We start from the raw sequence: 26,720 nt of genomic DNA on the forward strand, positions 1-26,720 counted from the left end.
TGTCATTTCTCTTATGCTTTCGCAACAAGTGTGATTTTCGTAATGCTTACGCTTATGTTTATGCTTATGTCGCAGTGTAAACCACACTTTAATCTAGCCCAAAATCATTCAGATAGTAAAAACCATTTTCTTCGCGTTTGTGTTTGTGAGCATTATTGTTGTGAGCGATAATTCAGGTTTACGTGTTCGCAATTTTGTTTTGTTCATCTCATAGATGTTTAGATTTTTAATTAAAAACACTCTGTTTTGATTGGCCACTCAACCTCATTGTGTAAATAGTTCACCCTTAAATCAAAATAGATACGTTTCGTTTCTGAGGAAACGGACTGAGCAGCTCTCGGGATTATGAGAAATATGCTGCAGTCGAACTCGATCCTTTAGCCTGCTTCTTCCATTGTAGGAATTACCAGGAGTACCTATTGGATTCCTAGGCTTTTTTTCTCTTTTCCACTTTTTATTTTCGGCATTACTCCTGGGAAATCCACTTTCAGCGCCTGCAATACCACCCAACTCAGTGCCCTCTGTTTTTGTGTAACATTTAAATCAGGCAACCCAGTTTACGCCCGCATAGCGTCTAGTTTTATACATCTTTATCTTATGCCTAGAGCTGGTTTTCTCAATTCATTCAACAAACAAAACAAACTCTTAATTAATATAAATGACGCACTGGAAGTTGCATTCAGTGGACAAAAATTTCCTCTATCGTAAAAAAAAATCGACAACTTAGACTATCTAAGTTACACAAGCATTTCAAATATGAGTACGCACTACAGATCAGGTACAGAGGAAAAAGATGGAAATGGTAATCACCAAGTTTTTAGCCTGTCAATCACTTCCTATTCGTATTTCATGTCATCCAATCAAATAACAGACATTTCATTGGGTTTCCAAGCTGTTTACAGCCGAATATCGGGTTTCTTCAGCTTTTAGGTATTGATCAAGATGACTGTGTAAGCGTTGGTTAAAAGAAGTACAAAAACCTCAAACAGTTATAACATACGCAGAGTCCGGTGTGCGCCCGCGGTAAATCGAACCAATCGGAAATACTGCATTTGTTTGCAGATAAAGTCAATACATTGCCTTGTGAAGATCAATTATCCTAACGCTTTGAAAACACTTGAATTTTATTTTGTAGCGTATCGACAATTCTTCAAGGCCGGAGTATATGTCAATTAACGAAGCAATTGTGTGCAGGCGGCGCCATACAAAGTAATTATCCGTAGAGTTCGAGAGGAATTGAAATATTGATGAGATCTGCCAGGACCTGGAGGAAATACAAACTTTTCAGGATTGGAAGAAAGGGTTCTTAAAAACCATTACTTCATGTTAAATAAATAACAGGTAAGACCTACAGAGTCTCGGGACATAATTTATTCCTCAAAATGGTAAATACTAAATTTCATTCGAACAGGAGAATTATCGGGATTGATGAAGTTCATTACGGATCTTAAAAATTGAAGGGATGGCCGAGCTCATGCGTAGGGGTAGATATTACATCTTTCATTCATTGTTATTAGGCAACAAATTTTCAGCCAAATACATAGGATCAAAATTACACAGGAACACTTTATTATTCCGCGCAATTTATCTGCATTTGCAATTGACTTCCTTAGCTGTTTCGCAGCTGGTAGGGTGCAGTTAGATTATTTGGTGCTGTGAAAAGGCTTTGTGTGATTAAAAGTTATGGCAAGTTTTAAAGGTAACAAATGTAGCAAATGCCATGATTGACGACAAGTGAAGACTATTTTAAACCAGAATTTAAATTGTCTTTGTTTTCTTCTTGAAATTTATTTAATAAGCAGGTTGACTTTCTTCATTTATGGAAGAATTTTGAAAAAAGTTTCCCTGAAATGAACTACAGGGGATTTCATGAATCATAGCCATACGTTATCGAAATAATCTTAAAATAATTTCAACAAATTTTGTTTCCATAGGTTTTTTCAGCTCTTGTATAATAGCCAGCTGTGATAGACAAATGTCAGTTGAAAAAATATTCCATCGTAACCAAGACGAAATTAGGACCTAACAAAAATAAACTATGCTCCTTATTTTCAAAATCAAGTTTTCTCAACTCCATTTAATGACTGAGCCTTTCCGGATTTAGTTTTCATTACTTCTTCCCTGAAGCGTATTAAATATTGTACTACATCCAAATTACAAAAATTCAAGACTGCACTTTAAAGATCAGATTATTAAAACTGATTTCCCCTTCCTGTGAAAAATTCTATGCGCACTTCATATTTTGCCGATGACGTAGGTTGATAGCATCTTCCTGTCTCTGTCATCAGTCCTTCATAACGTAAACCGAAAAGAAAATGAATATGGTTATGTCAAGCTGTGTTTCGGGCTCTAATACAGGCCAAGTTTGGCGCCCTATATAAACATTCCCCTTTCTTTGTCTCCTTTGAGTTAGTATATTTTGAATTAGAATCAGTTTTATTTTCATCTTTGTGTTGCACTCGTTCACCAAATTGCAGCCGAGCAGTTAGCTAAAGTGGTGAAAGAACAAGGTGCAGTGTGTGAATTAATGAATCTCATATTGAGTAATACTCTTGTACCGGTGTGTGCCGAAGAAACGGGCAAAATATCAGCCGTTGGGCGTCAAGTGGGAAAACAGTGACGCGTAAAAAGATGACTTATTCTTTAAAATAGTTCAAGCTACTATTTTCGTCATGGCGCGGTTAACAAAAAACAAAAAGATTTTTACGACCTTTCGGAATTGTTACTCCCCAGTTAACGCACATTTTTAAAACTTCAAAGTTAAAAGCCAATATCAACAATAGCACTGACAGCAAGAGCTATAACACTTAACAAAGTCCAATTCTTAGGTCTAAAATTTATTGTTAGAGAACTTGAGAAGATTCTTAAAATGTCATACTTCCAAATTTTCTTTCATTGGAAGAACGAAATACGAGGGAAAAAAGGGAGAAAATCCTAGCGAAAATGAAGATGCGATGTTGTGTAATACCTGGTGCTCAGACAGACGCAGGCTCAACAGAAAAACATTTCTTACCTTTTCGCGTAATTCTAAGCGTTGGAATTGATCCAAACTTCCATAAAAACGACTTTTTTTCCTTTATTCCGAGAGAAATTCGCTTTCCAGCGAAAAAATGTTTAGTTTAGCAACGCTTTCCGCAATCATTTACCATACAAGCCCAAACTAAGGTATATGAGCTGATAATCGAGATTGAGTAAACCAATCAGAGCACGAAAAATGCATTAACCGAGGTTGAAAATTTAATAATATATGTTAAACCATTGAATAAGAGATTTATTATTCCACCATAAAAAAATGTGTTATTTTGCATCAATTTTACTTGGTAAGAGTGTTTAAAAAAATGCATCATCTGTCCTTAAGGACGCGTGCGAAGAATGTAAACAGCACAAAAATCCAGCCAAATGTCCTTAATTTGATTGGATAAAATGCAAAGGTAAATGACAGATGATTGGCATGCCAGTAAAACGGTTTTGAAAGCCATCTTGACGGTCAGGCAAACGTGTCCGAAATAACCGGCAGTGTTTCTATGGGAATCTGGGTTAAAATAAATTGAGAAAACCTTAAATGTGGAAAAATTTGTTGCTAATCAAAATACTTTACTGACAAAATTAGAGGATCCTACCTGCATTAGAATTTGCCCAGCGAAATTTTAAATTTCCCTTACATTTGTCTGACTGAGCGTAAATCTCAAGCAATTGTATGGCAAAATTTAAAATTCCGCGGGGCAAATTCTAGTACAGGTAGGATCCTCAAATTTTGTTAGTAAAATCCTTTAGTTAGATAAAACGGGGAATCTGCAGTGGCCATTTCAGGCGGTTGTTTTGCCAAATATTCGTTAATGATGCTCACCGGACAGCGTGATCCACCAGTAGCGAACATTTTGGGATTGAACGTGGGTCAGGGAAGAATTCGTGCGTACAGGACTTTGTGTGCGTGGAATCCAAGTTGTTTCTCGTCCCACAGGTTTTGAATCTAAATTTCACTTAGTCCTGTACCATCTGAATTATAATTTGCAGTTTTCAGTTTGCAAATCGAAGGTTCACTGACAATGCAGGGATGCATTAACGTAGTGACCAGTCTTAACCAGCCTTTAGACTTAGAGCCCATTTATAAAAATATTCCTCACAACAAAAAAACAAATATTCAGCCAAATACACAGGATCAAAATATTTCGTAGAATTTATATATTTAGTGTACATGTAATTAGGTACTCATTAGGCAAGCTGATTCGCTGCTATTTGGGTGCAGAAAACTGTTCACCGATGTCAACAGGGTTGTGCGATATGATTTAACGACTATTTTCCGAAGTGGAGGTGGCTCAGTAGTGGTGGATAATTACCGACCGCGCGACGGCGAGTTGAATATCCACCACTAGCCACCGACAATGAGGTGAATAGTTAATAGATTTAAAACAAACAGATTCCATGATTCCAACAAAACAAATAGATTCCATGATTCCATGTTGCCGTGCTTCTGTTCAGTAATAGATCACAGATGACGTCAAAATGTGGCAAGAACAAAAAAGTGTGATCTATTACTGAACAGACCCACGGCAACATGGAATCTATTTGTTTTATATAATAAAGAATTAAACTTTATTCGAATAAAAGCTGATGGTGACGTCAATCGTGCGTCTGTCCTCTAATAGATCATAGGCAAGAACCAATCAAAATCCGTGAATAACTTGGGTTATTATATAAAGATATCCATAATGTTCGCTTAGTAAAATATATTCTATATACAAGGCTAAAAGTTAAAAAATTAAAATGTTCAAACCAAACGTTTTCGGCTGTTTGCCATCATCAGGGTTAAAATGGGTGACCGTCCGCGCGTACATTTATATCTCATGTAATTCCCAAAGGGAAAAGTTTGGAGACATAAGAAATGACTTGTTTGTTCAAACTGGGGCGGAATTGTTGGATCATTAGCCCCTCGACGATCCTACGCTTGTGAAAAGTCTGTGCCGAGGAGAGAACACGCCAAGTGAAAGCATGTGATGGGTTTTCCCGCAGGTGTTTTGCAGGTTCAGAAGTGTGCGCAGGATTTGAATGCTCCGCAATTCGTACTGCTAAGTTTCGTACAGAAACTTAGACTGTACGAAACTTAGCAGTACGAATTGCGGAGCATTCAAATCCTGCGCACACTTCTGAACCTGCAAAACACCTGCGGGAAAACCCATCACATGCTTTCACTTGGCGTGTTCTCTCCTCGGCACAGACTTTTCACAAGCGTAGGATCGTCGAGGGGCTAATGATCCAACAATTCCGCCCCAGTTTGAACAAACAAGTCATTTCTTATGTCTCCAAACTTTTCCCTTTGGGAATTACATGAGATATAAATGTACGCGCGGACGGTCACCCATTTTAACCCTGATGATGGCAAACAGCCGAAAACGTTTGGTTTGAACATTTTAATTTTTTAACTTTTAGCCTTGTATATAGAATATATATAAAGATAGATAGATAGATAGATAGTTTAATGATCAATACATTGCAGACCGAAGGTTGAATTGCGTATTTACAATAAATCGATAAAAAGTATGTATATAGCTAAGCACAATAAAATAAAAGTATAACGAAGAATATGATAAAAAGCGAAACTAAGAATCTCTCTCTCTCTCTCTCTCTCTCTCTCTCTCTCTCTCTCTCTCTCTCTCTCTCTCTCTCTCTCTCTCTCTCTCTATATATATATATATATATATAATCAATACCAGATCTAATAATAAAACTATTTCTAAAACGATCTGTCTTACCGTTTAGGTAGTTGTTTTAGAAAGTACTAAAACAGTGAAATGATACAGCACAAAAAGATGATTTAACTCATTTATCCCTGCAACGATTACAACATTTGAAGGCGCAAATCCCGGGCGAGTTTCTCGGAGGTGAATAGCAGCGGATATTCCGGCGGAGTTTGAGTGGCCAATCAAAGCGCGTCTTCAACGCTATCCACGTTTTTAATATATACTAAAAAGATATAGCAACTTTTTGAAAAGCAAATGAACTGAAACGAATACTCTCAATTATGAAAACACGATGTGAAGATTTTTTTGTCCTTTCCAAAGAAGATTGCACACAGTTTGAAGAGAGTCCGCAGTTTTTAGTGAAGCCTGGAAGGGATTTCGAAATGAAAACATATTTTAATTTCAAGTTGTTAATGACGTCGTCAAATGCATTGATTTTGTTGAATGCTGCAGCCTAGGAACCAGTCGCTAAGCGAACGAGCCAAGTTATTACAGATGAAGTCAGACGTCTGGCGAGGCTTCGTCTGGATCTCAAGATGAAGACATGATTAAACTCGATCGAGTTCAACTGAGTTCAAAGACGTATTTCTTTAATTTGGCCAGCCGAAAGATAGTGCGTTACTTACTAAATACTCAAATATACGTTGTGCATTGTATCGGTCCTTGCTCAAAATATTTACTTAATAAGTGTCAATTCTTTAGCGCCAGGAAACGGACAATATACATAGCAATTCGAAACCAAATTAAATTAATACAGATCATATCAAATATTTATGGTTTGTTTTATGGTTTGTCGTATTGCTTGGATATGTTCTTGCAGAGTATTTTTGCCTAGGTGCTACGTAAGTTTTTCCCTGGGCAGAATATTAGGAACCACTCATTGGGGCTTGAGATGGAATAAATGTGCGCATACCTGTTGCAGCTCTTAAAATTGCTTAATACTACACAGATAGCTCTCAGTTCAACATCATTTCATATCATGAGGTGGAAGGTTCACACGTTATTCAGTATTCACGTCGTTACATTTTTTTTAACCATGCAGCTCTCGTTCCTTTGGCAGGTACAGTAGTGTGCGACGCGACCACACGGCAATTAGTTCGGGAACCGTTTAGTCCTATATTTTCTTTTTCGCATTTATTTGCAAATGTTTAAAGTCAGTCACTTCACAAAGTGAATTAAAGTAATTCCCGCTTTTACATTGTTGGTTTCAGCGGTCTTTGGCAAAAAGGGTACGTACGCACTCCAATGCATGGCCCTCTCTCCCCAAGGGCCGGGTGCAATGCACAAGGGGACTAAATGAAGAAACGTTTGTCTCAACATCAGACTGCCCTATAATCCTACTCCGTACCAAAAGCTTTCCATAACATTAGTTTCATTAATTTTCATTCCATAAAACTTGTTTTGAAATTGAAGCCATAATGTAACCTGAAAGTATTGCACACTGATTTGTGAAAATGCTAATTTTCTTTCTTTGTTAAATTTGTTAAAATGTTAATTTTCTCTCTTTCGTTAAGGCATCCTAAGGGCATTTCAGCTAGTTGGCTAGATAGTAGCGTGTTCTTTGTTTATTTTTGTTTTACGATTTTTTTTTTTAAAAGTTTGTAAATATGTTTTCACACGACCTAAATATTATCTAATGATAGGATTTATAGACATATTCATTGGCAGGCACAATCACTTGAAACTTAAAAAGCACCTGTAGCTTTCATTCGCCAAACACAAAACCAAAGTACATGCATGCACTGTATAAACCTTTCAAGAAACCAAGGAGTATATCGTTGATTTTTCCGTTATCAATCAAGGTAGCTCTAGTAGTAAAATCTATGACTAAGAAGACATTCTCCATGGGGATTGGCGCTTTTCTTGTTTGACAGCTAAAATTAAATGGAAATAGAATATTTGCTTTTCGTGACAGAATTTTGAAATATCTCTCTGTACGCTAACGACGTCACAAGACGGGGCGTGATTGGTCAGCGACGTAAGGTCGCTTCCATCGATTACTTCATTTGAAAAACAGCTTGAGGAATAAGAATAATTTAAACTTTCGAATGCTATCACTGACTTACACATCGCGCGTAGATTTTTAGCAAAAGAAGGAAATGATCGGCTAGCGAAGGACTTGCCAAACGGAAACATTTAGAGAACTCCTTACATTTTGAAAATAAGATAAGAAGTAAGCCCCAATCCAACGTGTCTGTGTATAACGGAAGATGGAGCTTGCTACACTGGCAGAATAACAGGCACAGGCATACGCTTGCAAATATTTCATTTAAGCATATATCACCGATCTAAGGGTGATCGATTTGCTTCTGTGGCAGGTTTTTCACGAAGGACAGCTTTGCTCAAGAATGCCTTCTGGAAAGGGAAAGAAAAGATCCAACAGAATTGTCTTGAATGTCGGCGGAGTGCGACACGAAACGTTTTTAAGTACACTAAAAACAATTCCAGATACTCGACTGTCTTATCTCGGAGACCATCACACAACAGTTGCCAGATCACCAGAGTATGATGCCAGCAAAGGGGAGTATTTTTTTGACAGACATCCTGGGGTATTTCCACAGATACTCAATTTTTACCGCACGGGAAGATTGCACTGCCCATCTGATGTTTGTGGACCACTGTTCGAAGAGGAATTGGGATTCTGGGGCATTGATGAACAACAGGTACCATAATGGTTTTCTTAGTGCTAGCTTTTAGAACCTGTTTAATCAAGACGGCGGATCGTAGATAAATTTTGAAGCTAAATTAATATAATTGCAAGGCTTCAAAAAAATATTTACACAACCCCCTGAATGTCTAGACTCGAAAATGAGCGCTAACCTCAATTAAGGCTTTATAACTTTCTTGTAAATACGATGACAACGATAATTCTTTATTTCAGTACCCTGTTAAAGCTCTACAGCTGTAAGTTTAAACGTGGATTTTGTGTCTGCGTTAACTGATTATCGGAAGTTGATCTCACTCTTTCAGCTTTATATGTCTTATTTTATCTTAATTTCTACCGCATTTATTTGTGTTTGGATACTGTAGGTCGCTAAACCCATGTTCTTAAAAGGCTGATCTTCTTAGTGAAAGATCTTCTGTAAGAAGACAGACCGAAACGAAAGAAAGGCACGAACAATATTTCTCTAGCAGAAGAACCAGGCTATCGATTTCTAATTATAGCAAAACCTTTTCAAGGATAATATTCAAAAACAAGGCAAGAGGAAGGAAGCCCAAGTTAATCTCGGCGTTTTGCGGACCTACAGTTGTGATGCCGATTAAAAATATAATATAGTTCAACTAAAATCAAGCAAAACTAAGAATTTAAAAACTGTGTTTTGAATAACTCAACAATAACTATTTGTTGCATAACTCATCCATAACTCGCCAAACGTATATTAATAAATTTCACTTCTGCAACTGTTAGGTAACACGCAAACAACTTCACAATTCGAAACATAATAACTTGCTTTAATAGCGTTTTGTAATATTAGATGTCGTATTTTCAACCCTTTAACGAAAATTGTAGATTTTTGTTGCATTTGGGGAGCCTTTTCACGGTTCCTGGGTGCGCTAATTGCAGATGGTTCACAAATATCTGCTTTGAAATCGTTTCTGGAAAGATCCTTGATTCCTTTGAAATTCGTATTACAATTTACTTGAAGGGCTTCTTGTAGATCTATTGTCGTTTCGGATATTCCTCAGACTACGACAACAACATTTCTTTTTGATGAAAATGCCCAGAAAATAAAATTTGACTTCAAAATGAAGTATAGGTAAATGAGCTTCCATAGATAATTCCCTGCAATTTTACGTGCTAGCAGCATATTTTTGAGCAGCATATTGAAGGCCTTTTTCTTTATCCTACTTTGTATCGTAGCCCGCCGGGTTGTTTTATTGCTATCGAAACTCGAACCGTGAAGACAAATTTAATGTTTATTTTTTTTCATGCACTGAAATATTCGAATGATATTAAGAAACAATTTCAGTTCTCAGAATCTGTTGACATGAAGACAGGTGCTTCTTCACCACTAATAAAGCTCAATATGTCATTGCTGCCTCCAAAAGGATGGATCGTTGAAAATTTGACTGAGTCCACCTTGATTCTAAAACAACGTTACCGCCCAAAACATTGTCTCGTTGCCATTAATATTTACGGTTGAATGCAAATTGTTTTTCTTATGTGGTACTGACAAAACCAAATAAAAGAATCCTCGATTCGTACACGTTAAAAACCAGTTTTGAAATCATTCCATTCAGATATACTGATACGTTTCCTGAAATAAATTATCGTATCAGCATATAGTAGCAGCTTTTGCACAAATTTAAACCTTGTACAGTATTCGGTGTTTAGCTCCTGTAAAGTATTTTCGGCTTGAAAGGCGACAAAATACGCTACCCAGTTATCTAAAACCCAGTTTTTGTCATTCGAGGTTAATAATTTTACGGTTATTATCACAGACAGGAACAATCCCCCCCTGTAATGTCTCTAATGAGATCGTTCGACAATACATTCATGGTTGGCATAGTCTAGGGTTTACAACCTCATCGTGGTTTCTAATCTCTCGAAAGCTTTAAGAGTATGAGTTTCGCTAGCGAACAAACTATAAATGTTCTATTTTCTAGTAATGTTATTCCTTATCTTTCAAGTTAAATAATACTTGAATTTGAAAATTTACTTATATTGAAAGAGAGGTGAACCGGTCTAATCATATGCGCGCTAAAATGAAGTTCGATTTAGCTGCGGAGGATGATAGAGAGAATATTGTTCCCCTGCATTAAAAGAAAATCGCCCCTGAGGCTTGTTTCAAATTGCTGGCGAATTGAGACAACGGGAACATTCAAAAGGAAATGGTCGAAGAAAATTATGACGATTCGCGATCACATTGTCAAAAGAAACGAGACGAATCTAGGATTTCATGGAACATTTCTCAGTGTTTTGTATCGTTCGCTTTTTTTTTCGAATTGCGAAAGCTCGATTTTATTAATGATAATGTTGGTTCTGGTAACATATAATCAATCACTTCTTTTGGTATCGGCCTTGCGGTGAGTAAGAATTGAATGCCACGTTTAAGGTGGCTCAAACCAGTTTTCACAATTTGAAGGGTATGTCTTCTTAGAGCGACTATCTTACTTCACTGGCTCACGTATATGCGTAACGGGAACATGAAACGCCAATAACTGCTTAACAAAATACATTAATTTGTGAAGTATAGCTCGCCATGGTAACAAAAGAGCTATCGATTAAAGCTCTATAATTATCTTTCAACGCTTGTATCTTTAAAAATGAACTCGGTGACCCCATTTTTTAATTGCTGGAAAGTGTTTGGCAGGCTAAGATAAACTTCTCTGCAAAATGCCAAAAAAAATTTTCTCGAGCGGATTCAGAGCCGCCTGAAAATGTCGAAGATAATGTGTTTTTTTAGATGGCTCTTTCGTTGCCATGGTGACATCGTACGTCACATCAATTAGTGCATCTTGTTAAAGCAATTACTTTTTTTTCTCATGGTAGCATAACAAACAGTTGGGTCGGGAGCTAATCAAGAGGAGCAGGAGGAACATCTCCCATACTTGGCTTTGGAGTCAACCTTTCCCCCGAGTATACAAAAATTTTGGTTTTAACAACGGAGTTGATAATGTAACTTGACCACCGCACAGACATTCTAAAAGCTGACGTTCCGAGCATTAGCCCTTCGCCAGAACGAATCGAGGAATTGTGGGTTACGTGTAGTTTTTGTAGTAGAGTAAGAGCTACTATTGGTGGTAACATGGCAACGTGAAAAATAGGAATATATTAGTTAAATGAAAAGCGTTCGTTAATACCGTGAGGATTAAGGGTGCCGATTTGGAAGATGAATTTTTGTTCCAGATTCTTGCGGCTTTCCGTCGTACCTAGATGTAGGGAAAGGCCGCAGATAAACATGTGTTTTTGGAATGGTAAGGGAGATTAAAATGACGAGCGACTGGCTTAGATGAATCCTTGTCATTCTTCTAGACATCGCAAAGGTGTTCGCGGAATCGTCTACCTGTCTCACCAATGTATAGTTTATTGCATAACGTACAGGTTATGCAATAAATGACATTTGCGGAGGTACATGTGAAACGATCGGTGATTTTAACACATCGCTTAGGTCCCGATATCTTGCTAGTCTTAAGAATGAAAAGACAAGTTTTGCATCGCGAGAGCGCACATTTGAAAGTGTCGGGTTGCTCGTTAGTTTTGAGCGCGTTTCTAACTAAAAAGTTGTCTACGTTTTTGTCGCGTTTGAATGAAATAAGTGGAGGTTGCGAAAAGATTCTACCAGTCTCGGGATCATTTTGGAGTAATTTAAAGTTATTAAAAATGATACTTTTGACTGCGTGATTATGAGGATGGAAAGTGAGGGTGAATGGAATTCTGTCATTCTTATCTTTTTGTGACGTTTGTAGTGCTGACTGTCGATCAAATTGTTGGGCACGATGATGGCCCGCTTTGACCACAGAGACAGGATAGCCACGTTTTTCGAAGAACTGGCCCATGTCCTCTGATTTCCTGGAAAAAAAGCTTTGCGGCAACTTTTTGACACCTCGTTTTATGCCTAAATCCAGAAAGATCTCACCTTCACAAATCAAAAACTTGTCAAATACACCATTCAGAATCTTATAGTTAATCAAGAATTACGGGACACCGCAACTAATCTCATCATCAACACCCCTAGCACTTCGCACATTTACTTCTTGCCTAAAATTCACAAATAGTAATGGTAATGAATTTATATAGCGCATTTTCTATTATCATGTTCAAATGCGCTTTACAAGCAAGGGATCTATGGGTGAGATCGGACATCAGCATATGTAAGCGCCGCTGGCAGCCGCTATCAGTCCATTAGTGATCTCTCCCAACACATGCATGAATAAAATGAGGCCTCATTTTATGACCACAACACCGGGAGCTCCATGCCCTACCCTTTACGAATAGTGTGTGACATCTTTTACGTCCCACTGAGTTGTGAACATTGAAGGGTTGTGAGACGGGGCCTACGGTTTATAGTCCTTATCCGAGAAGACTTGAAAGTCTAACCATTTGTGGATGCCATTACAAAGGCAGCATTTTCTCCTCAGTTATTTTAAGAACCTGAGTGTTGGTCCGGCCGGAGTCGAACTCACGATCTCTCGCATGGCAGCCCGATGCTCAACCAACTGAGCAACCTAACAACCCAGGTTGTCCTATCGTTTCTGCCTGTAGTTGCCCAACCGAACTCATTTCTATCTACTTAGGCAGGATTATGACGCCTATCGTCAAATCTTTGCCATCATACATTAAAGACAGTACACACCCACTAAAAATTTTCTGCGATTTCAATTTCTCCGGCCAAGACAAACTTATTTTCACCATGGTCATTACATCTCTGTACACAGTCATTCCTAATAACGAAGGTCTTCAAGCACTTAAACACTTTTTCGATCAACGCACTGTCAAAGAACCAAGCTCGGAAATGCTCCTCTGCCTTGCCGAACTAGTTTCTGTCGCCGGCAGCTATTACAAGCAAATCAATGGTGTAGCGATGGGCACAAGCATGGGACCTAGCTATGCCAATCTTTTTGTAGGATATGTTGAACACCAATTTTTTAATCAGTACAACGGCCCCAAACCCGAAGTCTACGGTCGCTACATCGACGACTGCATCGGAGCTATTTCATCCAGCAGAGAACAACTCGATCAATTTATAACCTCCGCCAATTCTTTTCATCCGGCTCTTAAATATACCTGGGAAATTTCGGAAACTTCATTGGCTTTCCTAGATATCAAAGTTTCGAGTGGTGGCAACGTGCTTTGTACCAGTGTGCACTACAAACCTACAGATTCTCATAGTTATTTGTTGTATTCATCGTCACATCCATCACATGTCAAGAATTCCATTCCTTATTCTCAATTTCGTAGACTTCGACGTCTATGTAGTGATGACTACGATTTTTCCAGAAAAACAGAGGAGATGTGCCATTTCTTTGAAAAACGTGGCTATCCTGTCTCTGTGGGCCACCATCGTGCCCAACAATTTGATCGCCAGTCAGCACTACAAACGTCACAAAAAGATAAGAATGACAGAATTCCATTCACCCTCACTTTCCATCCTCATAATCACGCAGTCAAAAGTATCATTTTTAATAACTTTAAATTGCTCCAAAAGGATCCCGAGACTGGTAGAATCTTTTCGCAACCTCCACTTATTTCATTCAAACGCGACAAAAACGTAGGCAACTTTTTAGTTAGAAACGCTCTCAAAACTAACGAGCAACCCGACACTTTCAAATGTGCGCTCTCGCGATGCAAAACTTGTCTTTTCATTCTTAAGACTAGCAAGATATCGGGACCTAAGCGATGTGTTAAGATCACCGATCGTTTCACATGTACCTCCGCAAATGTCATTTATTGCATAACCTGTACGTTACAATAAATTATACAATGGCGAGACAGGTAGACGACTATAGGCGGCCGATTCCGCGAACACCTTCGCGATGTTGAGAAGAATGACAAGGATGCATCTAAGCCAGTCGCTCGTCATTTTAATCTCCCTAACCATTCCAAAAAACACATGGCTATCTGCGGCCTTTCCCTACATCTAGGTACGACGGAAAGCCGCAAGAATCTGGAACAAAAATTCATCTTCCAAATCGGCACCCTTAATCCTCACGGTATTAACGAACGCTTTTCATTTAACTAATATATTCCTATTTTTCACGTTGCCATGTTATCACCAATAGCGTAGCTCCTACTCTACTATAAAAACTACACGTAACCCACAATTCCTCGATTCGTTCTGACGAAGGGCTAACGCTCGAAACGCCAGCTTTTAGAATCTCTGTACGGTGGCCAATTTACATTATAAACTCCGTTTATAAAACCAATTTTTGTATACTACTTCCCCACCGACGCAGCACCACAGTTTCCTTAGAAACTACCCCCTTCATTTCTTATGTCATTAAGAGACCGATTACAGAGTGCGCATGCCCAATAATGTCGAAAGAGGGGGACAAACGGCTTCAACTTCATTCACTGATTCGCGATAACAAAATAAATGTTGAATGGTTGTTGAAGCTAACTTTCAATATGTTTCAACACGGTTGAAAGGGGGGAGAGGGTCTCACTGGGGTTAACCGTTGGCCGTGAAACGTCAAGAAAAGTTAACCGTTAGGCGTGAAAATGACAAAAGTATCACCATTAGCCGTGAAAAAAATTAAAATTCTTTAGCGAGATTTCTTTTATTTTGAAAAGTGGAATAGGGAGTACATTTTCCTGCTAGCAGTGGTCTCTTTTCTTTTGCGTTCGCTGGGTTGACGAGTACGGGAGAAGAGACCTCTATCATGGGACAAAACTCGCTCTGATCCAACCGCCGTCCACAACCTTGGACGGCACTCTTCAAACCGCATGCCCCATAATTTGTTTGCTGACTGTGATTTGAGCCCACTGTGTCCCCCGCATCCTTTACAATAATTCCGCTGTTGTTAAGTGAGCCCACCCAACATGAAGTATGACGTGAGGATTCGATCGCCAAGTAACCACCGCGCATGCTCAAGACAGTGAATTTTGACCCACAGCAGAGGTCTCTTTTCCCGCACTCGTCAGCCCAGCGAACGCAAAAGAAAAGAGACCTCTGCTAGCAGGGAAGGAGTACATATATCTTACTCAGGCTGGACAACTTAATGTGTAGTATCGTGGGATATTTTTTTAATCATTTGAATTATTATTTAACTGCAGTCCGCAGACTACAAATAACACCCAAAACAAGTACAAATATCTCACGGTATTAGTACTGCACAAGACCAGTCTGACCGGTTTTTCACAAACGTATTAGTCTTACGAAAGCGGCAAAAATGGCTGAGAATGCTCATTTTTCCCCCGAAGAAAACGATGAATGCTTGTCAAAGTTTAAGAGTTTTGGCGATAACGTACACGACAAGTCACTTTCTCTGTTTTTTGAAGAAAACCGAAACGTAAATACAACAAAAAGAGAAAAACTGACCTCAATGTATTGAAACGGTGGTGCAAGTCCGTGAAAAAATTTTAGTAGGGCCATTGAAGAAATTCCTCTCGAGGAACTTGACAACCTTTTATGGTTTTCTTGAATCGCATGAGTTTTAAAAGGAAACAAGAAAATTCTCAGCAAAAGTACGGAAAAGGAAAAAAAAGCATTTCAGATTCAACTGCTAAAAGCTGCAAAACCCAGCGAATTACGCTAAAAAGTTCTAGCTCGTGATGTGACAGATCGGCGTTAGATAATTTAATTTGTCAGTTCAAGGTCAAAACAGAGTTTTATTGAGGTACTTTATTCCACGAGATCATTCACATTTTGATGCATTTCATTAAAACACGCCAGCTTTGCTTGGAACAAGAATCGGCAAAATACGGCAACCAAGAAAGGGCGAACTTCAAACAAGACCTCCAAGAGATTACCTGTACTTGCTTGAAACAAACTTCTAAAAACACAAGCTAGTGATATTTCTCCTTAATTTTACGAAAACTCGTTGCGATTACCTGTTTATAACATAAGGGAAAAACTTCTTGTCACTGTCCAGGCACATCGAAAAAAAAAAAGAAAACAGCTTCGAAGCAAAAGGAGTAAAAAAACACTTGTTCCCTCGCATTTTAGATCAAAACAAATAGACAAATCAACTATTTCTTTATGTCCAAAAAAAGCGCAGATGATTGTTATTTAATTCCAGTTGAGAATAAAAATCCGAGTTTCATTTCTGAACAAAGGGAAAAACGATTAAACCACTTTTTTACGTTGTACGTATCCACTTGAAATAACGCATCCGTAAAAACAAGAAACAGTTTATTATCCAAGACAAGAATTTGTGAAGTAACTTCTTCCAACAAGTTTGAGCTATTACTGGTATATTGTTTTGTTGTTCTCGTTCTTTCTTCTTTCTTTCTGTTCTTCTGTCTCCCAGATTTTTATACTAATCATCTCTAATGGAGAAAAGATACGTAGCAATGTAAATGTAGTTGTGCGAAGACAAGTTAAAAGGGAAGACAGCTCACTTCCGCTTGCCGTCCGCGTCTCAAAAACGCGCGTGCTTAAGCTCGCTTAATCGGTCTGTCAATGACGTATCTATGTCCGTATTCCATAGTAAGAACCACGGCTGCATCGTGGAACTGAATAAAAGGCATCACATGAAGCTTCGTTGAGTGAAATGTTGATGATGTCTTGAAACCGTTTGCTCACCCCACCCCAGCAGTCAACATCGTTCAACGAAAATCGTACAGATGTTGACGCAAATGTTGAAGCCATTTGGCCGAGCCTTTATAAATGCTCTCTTACTTTTGGTACCAGCACTCAGCGCCCGTGCTGCATTAAGTACAACTCTTTTCTATTGTTGGTATTGACAGAAATTCTCTTGAAAATATGTGTGGGATTAATGCCATTTATTGTAAAATTTCGAATTGCTGGTTCTCTTTGGGTAACAAAATAAAGAAATTGTCTCCTCCACTGAAACTGCCCGTACAGCCTCCAGGGTTTTTATTGTTTGGGCATTTCTATAAAGGGTAGATAAATGCTCCCAAAATAACTTTTCGATTCCGCCACTTTTTGACCCCGAAATCAAGCTTCCAAGTTTCGCGCTTTGGCCACGCTAAATCAAGTTGACCGGGAGAAGGAGACTTGGTTCCAGAATCGACTGTGACGTCATTTAAGGAACTGCGCACCAAATTCAATTTTTTTGGAGGATCATTTTTGCTTTGTTCCTTTGGCGGGCTCTTCGGAAATTATGCCTGATAGATGTGCTGTTGCGAGTTGTCCAAATATTCCTGAAGCAGAGAATGGCATAGCATTACAAAAATTCCATTTTATGGTGACGTTCCAAGTGAAACGAAGGCCAGAAGAAAAAATTGGACGGACTTTAATTAAAGCGCGACAAGTGGGCACCAAGCGATTCATACGCTCTGTGTTCTTGCCACTTCGCTACCGAGGCCTTCACGCTGCGGCTATCGTTTGGAAATCTTAAATGTCAGCGAACACTCATAAAGGATAACATTGGTGTTCTTCCAGCACCAAAGTTTCAGCGCAATAGCTGGGGAGACGAAGATTTATCCGAACGAAGTCGACGTCAGGTTAGTCACGCCACATTAGCGTACAATCATAGTCGCTTTACAGACGTTGTGTGAAAATCGGGCATTTCAATTCTTTTTTTTTTCACTTCTGGCGTACTCTCGTACGCTTTCTGTTTTGGCTAGATTGCAGAATACCCGGCCCACCAAATGTCCTACTTAAAAAAGGTGCCACCGCGGTCCCGTAGTCGTGTTTAACAATGCTGCTTCCGCGTCCACTAAATGCCTTACTGACCGCAGTCCCGCAGTGCTGCTTGTCCGCTGTGGCATGGGACAGAAAATGGTATTCATATAAACAACTCACATCTACATCTACATCTACATGTTCCAGCACTCGGCAAAGTCCCTTTTTGACTTGTGGCTGTTTCTGCTTAGGTGGCCTCATACACTCGGTTCCTAAACCGGGTATTCTGCAATCGCTCCACTTCTTAAATTTCCTTTTGCTGTTCCATTAACTACACTTTTCACGAGATCGTCTGAAGAAGAAAGGATTCGTTTACTGATTAACCCTAAGCGCTCGTTTCAGTGATTTTGTCTAAGCACTCTCCTAAAATTTTAGCTTTCATTTTGCAGTTCGCTTAACTACACTTTTCATGCGATCGTGTGAAGAAAAAAGCACTCGTTTACTGATCAAGTAGAGAAAAATATATATCCTGAACCGACGGAGCCAGTAGACCTAAAAAGTCTGGCAGACCTTTCTTTATCACCACTGATGCAAGTGCTTTCTTGTACGATTATGCCAAACCAGTTTTGTAGCTGCTGTTTTCTTTCTTCCATTTTTGTCCTTTCACGATTATATTCACGAAACCAATCTTCACCTGCCAGTGGCTCCTGACAATAGGGGCCTTCTTCTGAATCGGAAGGAGCATCACCGTCAAAGAGTGTGGATCTTTAGAGCTCTATTTCTTCGTTCGAATCCGATGAAAGACCGTTCCCATCATCTTCAGAAGAAAAGTCGCTTTGATGTTCCATCACTCACTAAACGCTGTCCTAAAGCGTCGCTTAATTAATGAAACTACACAATGATCGGTCTGTGAAGGTCGTCAAACTTTCTCTTCCAATAGCCCTTTTCACGGTTAGTTTTTCTTATTTGCATTACAATACAATCTATTGTAGCATGTCGGTGAGGCAATTTCGGGCTACTTTACAGTTTTAACCCGAAATTGCCTCGCATCCACGTTAGATTACATTGTAATGCAAATGAGAATAACTAACCGTGAAAAGGTCTATTTCGAGTCGTTCCTGAAGTGACGTCACTAGTCACCAATCTTCGATTACGCGGTCAACTTGATTGGGCGTGTCCAAACCTTGATTTCGTGGTCAAAAAGTGGCGGAATCGTAAAATTATTTTTGGGGCATTTATCTACGCTGTATGGCGATGCAAAAACCATGAAAACCCTGGAGGCCGGAAAGCGCATAATGAAAACTGATCTTGGCCAAAACATCGTATATACTAGTAATAGCTATCGCTAAGTGCCAATGAAAAAGTCATTAGCGAGCTTACGCAACAGGAAGACTCAGGACGGTAGAATGACGAAAAAATGTCGCGTAAGATTGGGAATGAACAGTTTCGCGCGAAATTTTTTCGTCATTCTGCCGTCCTGAGTCTTCCAGCTTTCCTGTTGCGTAAGCTCCCTAATATAATACATAGTTTGCAGATTTGTATCGGAGTTCCAAAATACCCAACAGTAGTTGTAATTTTTTTTTCGAAAGTACTGCAACTCAACTTATCTAGTTAACAATAAGAGAAATTGCACACTTTGTATCTCCAACAACAATGTAGATGTCAACGTGTTTTGCAATAATATGAAAAGTACTGCAGTAATTTTTGAACAGCCGTAATTTTAACAGGAATATACAATAATTAACTTGAATAAATTCAGTGCCTTGTAAAAAATCGCCAAAGCGTTTTCAGGGAATCAAAGTCTATCGCACATGAAAGTTGTTTCACTTGTAGAATCTTTATTTTGCAAGATACGGCCATGAATTACAAGTCAAATTGATCGTTTAATTGTGTACTTTGCAGACGACATATTTTCTTTGAAAATTAAATTAAGTTGTTCACAACTCAATGGTTACAAAACGAAAAACAAACTGCTCTACTCGCCGGCCGAAATCCGAAATTGACAACAGCGGCCGATAAGGACAGATACGCCGGTTTAGTTTTAAGCTCGTTCACTCAATATAGAAAGCGATGGTTCGAAAATAAACATTAAAGAACACGCAAAGCAAGTGTACACAACACAATGGTCAGGGAAATGAGAAAAAATTGTTTTCACTCACCTCCGAACACAAGATCATCATTCATTAGTGGCGCGCGTCATGGCAAGTTTGGCTATTGACATCACACATCAAAACACGCGCTTTCATTGGTCCCTACTAAATCTCCAGGGAACCATACATTACACTACGTAGCCTTACATTACACTTTTCACAGCACGATCAAGAATTTTTATGCCTGCTGCAATACTTCGCGCGGCATTAAGCTGGCCGCCTCGCAAGCCTCGCGTCTTCGCTCGGCTTGCTCGTTGGCAATAAACACTAATTGTAACTCTTCAACTTTGCTTATGGATCATGCTTTTCTTTCTCCGGCCCTTGAGCAAACAAGCAGATTTATATTGGCATGTTGCTTTACAGGTTGAGAGTTGTTGCTGGGAAAATTATAAGCAACACAAAGAGAAACAGGAGAAGCTGAAATATTTCAAACTTCCTGGATTTGAAGAAACCTCTGAAAGCACTTGTCAGTCAAAGGATTCAGGGCTTTTTGAGGACGTAGATGATGTACCTTCATGGTGGTCCAAATATCAGCCCAAGGTCTGGAAGAGCCTTGAGGAACCTTACACTTCATTTTGGGCAAAGGTGAGGTTACTGTAAGCGCAAAGGGCCACAAGGAAGCAGGGGCGTTGCCAGGAAGGGTGGAGGGGGAGGGGGGTCACACTGTGTCAAACAGAGGGTACTCACCAGATTGTGGCGTTATCGCCACCTGAATATTATAGCCCATCAACGTGTGCTACGCCTGGACTTTTTTTCAAGTCCTTTTTTTTTTACTTTTCACTCAAAAACAACATTTTCTCTATTATTTTGCAGCTAGTTGGGATCGTTTCGTTTGTCGTCTTCACAGCGTACATAATAAAATTCTCATTATCCACGCTGGAATATTTTAACGACACAACTGCGCCTCGCTACATCGCTCTCAAAGTAACCCATCTAATTTGCATTTCATGGTTTACTATGGATTTTGCACTTAGGCTCTTATTTTCACCAGACAAAAGGGCCTTCATAAAGAGCCCTTACACTTGGACGGACTTCATACCTTTGGTCCTTTTGTACGTGTTCTTTTTCTACCCGATGCTACAAAAGATCCCGTTTCTGGAGATGGTGGTTATGATAAAAGCAGCCAGAATTTTCCAGCTCTTCAGATTTTCGTATGTTTTACAAGTACTTGTAAATACCCTCAAAGCGAGCTCTAGTGAGTTGTGTCTACTACTGGTAATCATGGGATTTGTCATGGTGGTATTTGCTAGCTTTGTGTACTTTTTAGAAAGACGTGAGCCTGGTAGTGATTTCAGAAGTGTGCCTGACAGTATGTGGTGGGCTGTGATCACCATGACAACTGTAAGTATTCATATAGTTCGATCATAGCATTTTCATAGGCCACTTTGGAAAATGCCATAATACTCTTTGTTTGTCCCCTTTAATTTTGCATAAGCATTGTTTTTGTTTTCTCTTGGGACAGTTGTAAGTCCTAGGAGAAACTGGAAACAATGCTCACGCAAAATTTGGGGTGACAAACAAAGAGTATTATGGTATTTTCCGAAGTGGCCTATTTTACATCTCCATTGAAGGATACTGGTAATTCATTTTCGTTATAGAATCGATTTAGATCAACAATTGAGCTATGAAATTATAATGCTACACTTATTTTATAAACCAGAGAGAGAGTTATGGCTATGTTACGATGAATGGCTTTATTTTGAAGATTGGGTGGCATGAAGACTGATTGCCGACATGATTCAGGAGTATTCAACTGTCTGCCAAAAAGATAATTTAGAGCTTAGATTTGACATCGGGGATGTTGCTGCTTTCCAATCTGCTTAAACTTTACTTTTGGATTTTGTTGAAATTCAAATCAGACGACTCAAGCGGAAAAAAGTTCAACTCTTTGTCAGAATGAGCTATTATCTTTAACCATACTCAGGTCAAAGTTGAAAGAAATTTAATATTGCCTCATCGTCAAAGCCATGCACAAACAAAAAAAGTGAACAAGAGACAAAGGTATTTTTGCGCGGTTATATGATATCTTAACAAGTGTTATTGAAATCCAAAAAGATAATTGGGGGTAACCACGCATTTTTCAAAGATAATTAATCAAAATATTTGTAAAAAGCTATAAATGCAAGGATGGCGGGATGCACGGATGGCGCAGTGGTGAGAGCACTCGCCTCCCACCAATGTGGCCCGGGTTCGATTCCCAGACTCGGCGTCATATGTGGGTTGAGTTTGTTGGTTCTCTACTCTGCACCGAGAGGTTTTCCTCGGGTACTCCGGTTTCCCCTCTCCTCAAAAACCAAAAGTTGATTTGATTTGCGTTAACTTGTTAATTTCAATTTACAGTGTCTCCGATTAGTGCTCTACGGTGCTAGAAGATTAGACACTTCAATAAAGTTCCTTTCCTTTTTCCGTTTCCAAATTGAAGCCGAATTATCTCTGAAAAATGCATGGTTACTCCCAATTTTCCTTTTGGATAACAAGAGCACTTGCTAAGTTCGGCTTTCTCCACACAGTTTCAAGCCGCGCAAAAATATCCCTGCATTAGTAAGCACTAACGATAGGAAACCCGAGTATCTGGAGATGCGCTAAACCTATGCGCAATAAGAGTAGTAGGCACCGTCCTTAAAGCACACACATCCTGAATTGTAGAATACTTGTCAAGAGCATAGAATACAGTCAAAACTGATACACCCTTAATTAAGAAAAAACCAGATCGTACTCAAGGGCGAGAAATGTCAAATTTGGTTAATCCATCACTTTAAACTCTTCGTTAACCCTAACCCTAACCCTACAAAGAGGATAAAGAGGGCTTTCTAGATTCTACTGAGAGAGACAGCTTTATTAAGAGTTCCTCAAAGGGGCTGTGTCACGGCACTGGATTTGATTTGTGTAGTTTTAACAATTACACGCCCTTACTCGCTATGCAACGTATGTCTATCAAGTTACAAACAACAGAGATTAACTTTGAAAAGCTGTTGAGTTAAACAGTTTTCAAAAGCACCCGTTGCAATCAATTTAACTTTTCGATTTTATCGCATCCCATGCCTCCTTTTGTATTTGCTGTTTTATTCAAACCTTCCTTCAATTTTACGTTTCGAGATCACACTCGCTAAATTTCGCCAAATTTCGTGACACAGTCAACCTCTATTGCGTTTCAGGAAGAGAATGATCATTTATTCACTGGAATAATGCGTCCTGAACTAAGCGTTGCTTTAAACGCGAAAACTTCGAACAATTCAAATCAGGTAGAACTAAAAAGGAACTGGAGAGAAGTTGGAAGAGCGTATCTTGTCTGGCCTCCCAAGGCTTATGAATTAAGGGTTAAACGATATTTCAAAACTGACTCTAAATTGGTTTAGTTACATTCCTTAGGTTGGTTATGGGGAGGTGCATCCTCGAACATGGATCGGCAAGACCGTTGGCAGCGCATGCGCTATATGTGGAGTACTTGTTATCGCCTTACCAGTGTCTGTGGTCGCCAGCAACTTCTCTCTCTTTTACACTTACGCTAAAGCGAGGCTGAACCTGCCGCCCAAAAAGAGACGCATAGCTTTCTCCCATGCCCTCACGTCCATGCAGAATCAAAGAACTCAGTGTGCAATAGACGACGGTGCGCATGCTTTAAACTTTACGTCGCTGTACAGTGAGAGGCAGACAGACCGCAGCTATCCCGCCTCAGACGTGTCCATTAGCTGCTCTGTTACTCCAAGAGGTAGTTTGAGGAAATCATCTTTCTGGTCTTTGCGTTCAATTTCAAAGATGCTGAGACCCACAAAGCGCACCAGTGTAAGCCGGAGCAAGTCCTTGAATTCTGTGTTTTCAGATTATAAACCACAAAAGAAAACGTCCACTGGGGGAATTACTTTGAAGTTTGATCCACCATCTCGGTCAACTTCTGCCATTGATGTTACAAGAGACCAAAGACAAGGTAAAATTCGCCTCAAAGTGCATACGTAGGGTGCCTCAACAATTAACAGGATCATAATCAGCTATAGGGGCCAGTGTCAATCAATCCTCGTATGGGAGTTTGTGGATAAGGTGGTTTAGACGTGATTCAAGCTACCATGCCCTTTAGGGAGTAGAATAATACTCCTTACTTTACATGCTGTCTGCTCCGTATGTTTGATTGTCCCTTCTATGCCAAAAACAGGGGCATGCAACAAGTAATTTCGGTAAATATCTGTTTGTAAGAAAGGTGGGTTAGAACTTTCGAATCTTAGTTCGAACTCAGACTTTCGAGGCGCACCAAGATTTTGGACATGTTTCTGAACAGATTTCTAGGTATGTCGGAAACGTAGTGAGGAGTCTGAAAAGTGCGTAGACTACGTAATGTAAAGTTTTTGATCAGACCCGTCACGATTGCTAGAACTTTCTGACTGGTAAAATAGGATGAATGTGTCCCTGAATTCCCCTAGAACGTCCGAACAGAGGAACATTCTGTAGGGAAGCTACAAACTCAATAAACGAGCTTTTAAAGCCGAATTGGAAACCACTTTAGGCAATTCTGACAAATTTTAAGACACCAGATTGTTGGGTGCCCCTGTAAAAACATGTTGCCCGCTGTAACTGATTGCAAGGCTACCCATTTCCTATTACAAGAAAAGTATACATTACATTTACAAGTTTAAGTCGCATAGAACAAACATGATTCTTTAATACTAGGATAATGGATCAGTACAAGTAAATATAAACATGCAGAAAGTTTTATTACTGATAATCACAAAGGAGCAATAGCAGATAACAGTCAAGAATATAATGAGGCGACACAATAAGAAAAATTGGCTTTTTTATTAAATGTCTATTTTTTTTCTAAAAGCACTCACTGATGATTCTTCCTTGAGTTCTAGATTCCTGATTTTGGGACCTTCATAAGCAACAGACCATTTTAGATTCGTATGCTAATTGCCAAATGCAGATCACGTGATCGTCTCGGCGGAACTCTTCTCTTGCCTCTTCACTTCCTGCAAACTCACAAATCGTACTTTTTGAACGAAACCTCTCCCCATATCAACTGGGTGTGTATTGAGAAAACGCACAACGCAGCTGAGTTAAACATCAGTCACAGAAAACTACGATCATAATCATGTTCTTGTCTTCTTTAACAGGATCTTTGACAACAGGTGACAGTACATTGCTGAATAGTACTTGTGACAGAGGTAAGACACCAGCAAAAGAAAACACTAAAGAACTTCCAAGAACACCGTTTCTAAACAAATCTTTGTATCCTCTCCACCTTCGAAGAGGGGCTGTATCGCCCGCATCTTTCAGCCTCAAAAGTGCGTCGACGGCATCTAGTCTAAACGCGCTTCCACGGGGTTACAACGAACTCTGTAATGCTCTCAGTGGCAAAGGGCCCATAATCCTCCTTTCTGATCAAGGGAGTGTACAGAGCCTCTGTTCTTTAAATTCACGCATGACTTGTTCGTGCGCGAGTGTGAAAAGCGTGGGAAGCGATGGATCACAAGGAGCGCCTGCTAATGCAACTGGCACAAGTGGAAATTTAACTCCCACAGGAAGCGATGGGAGCATTGCAAGCAGTCCGCCGCCAAAGGTTGAAAACCTGACACTGAGTGTGCCAGTGGAGTATCACGGAAAAAGAAAAGGCAAAAAAGGAAATCAATTTCTTCTTGAAATGGAAACTACCACATCGCTGACAAATGCAAATGCAAATTATCAAACAACACACGTAGAAACGATGAAGCTCGAAACCGATGGAACAAATGTGAACAAAAAAGACATGACTATTTCGCCGCGAAATGAAGCCTCCACTGGCGCTTGTGAGTCCGAGCGGACTCCTATGGATGAATCATCTGGCAATCCTTGCAAAGAATGCCAGGAAACAAGGGAGTCACCAGTCACCTTTGAAAACACGAACGTTGTTACAACTTCTTGTCTTCAAACAGAAGATCGTTTAAGCAATTTAGAATTAAAATCACCAGTAAAACCTGTACCAGTGGTTGGGAGAGTTGTGTCCGCGTATTCAGTCATGGAGTACAGCTTGTGCAAAGATAAGTTCCAAGGAAACGGACAGGCTCAAGAAGGATGTCAAGACGTGCCCAACACTAGCGGTGACAAACATGAACCTAAACGGCGGCATAGTGCATTTACTCCATGTAATTCCATTTCTTCGTCAAGTAAAGGACGCCGAGGACGTTTGAGCACGGGTTGTATGAAGCAGAAAGTTGCAGAGTGTGAACCGCTGATCAATGAAACTGCGATGCAGGCCTATTTATATGATGAAGTGTTTATCAGTGATAAATATGACGATGATGAGGTACAAAACATAACTAGCGTCAAAGAGCGAGGCTACAGGTTGCATACCGGTAAGAGATTACGAAAAAGCGGGTTAAGTGCCCACTATTCGCCACCAAAATTCAGTAAGGAAAATGAAGACACTGCAAGTTCAGGGACTAAAAATACGTCTACGAAAGAGTTGGAAGAAAATTGGACGCTACCCGTTTCTCAACATTCAACAAAAGGGTATTTACCCACGGTAGCCAATTACTATTCAGAATTAGAAGTTACGTCTCAGGTCTGATAGAGCGTATATTAGGCGATATGACAACAAAAATGGCACTGACGGGTTGCAACCAGAACTCCCGCCAGTTACAATTAATGGAGCCCAATAATCAAATGATTGA

General features: G+C 39.5%; 1 protein-coding gene across 4 annotated transcripts; it reads left to right on the top strand.

Annotated features, from left to right (window-relative positions):
• Nucleotides 1–943: 943 nt before the first annotated feature.
• LOC137978489 (uncharacterized) lies at nt 944–26,634 on the top strand. Of its 4 annotated transcripts, XM_068825443.1 has the most exons (7): nt 944–1,023; nt 1,136–1,341; nt 8,057–8,401; nt 20,446–20,667; nt 20,896–21,423; nt 23,452–24,007; nt 25,185–26,634. In XM_068825443.1, the coding sequence occupies exons 3-7, from the start codon at nt 8,087–8,089 to the stop codon at nt 26,615–26,617; spliced, it is 3,054 nt and encodes a 1,017-aa protein (XP_068681544.1). In that variant the 5' UTR covers nt 944–1,023; nt 1,136–1,341; nt 8,057–8,086; the 3' UTR covers nt 26,618–26,634. The 4 variants fall into 4 exon arrangements, with proteins under 4 accessions (XP_068681544.1, XP_068681543.1, XP_068681542.1 ...); XM_068825442.1 differs by having other exon boundaries at nt 970–1,341; XM_068825441.1 differs by lacking the exons at nt 944–1,023; nt 1,136–1,341 and adding an exon at nt 7,781–7,978.
• The last annotated feature ends 86 nt before the right edge of the window (nt 26,635–26,720 follow it).

This window comes from Montipora foliosa, chromosome 12 (genome assembly GCF_036669935.1).
Source record: "Montipora foliosa isolate CH-2021 chromosome 12, ASM3666993v2, whole genome shotgun sequence".
Classification (NCBI taxonomy): Eukaryota; Metazoa; Cnidaria; class Anthozoa; order Scleractinia; family Acroporidae; genus Montipora; species Montipora foliosa.

Coding starts and splice junctions, on each gene's coding strand:
- LOC137978489 (XM_068825443.1), top strand. CDS start 8,087: ATGCCTTCTGGAAAGGGAAAGAAAAGATCCAACAGAATTGTCTTGAAT. Junction 8,402..20,445: donor GGGGCATTGATGAACAACAG/GTACCATAATGG, acceptor GTTGCTTTACAG/GTTGAGAGTTGTTGCTGGGA. Junction 21,424..23,451: donor CTGTGATCACCATGACAACT/GTAAGTATTCAT, acceptor TACATTCCTTAG/GTTGGTTATGGGGAGGTGCA.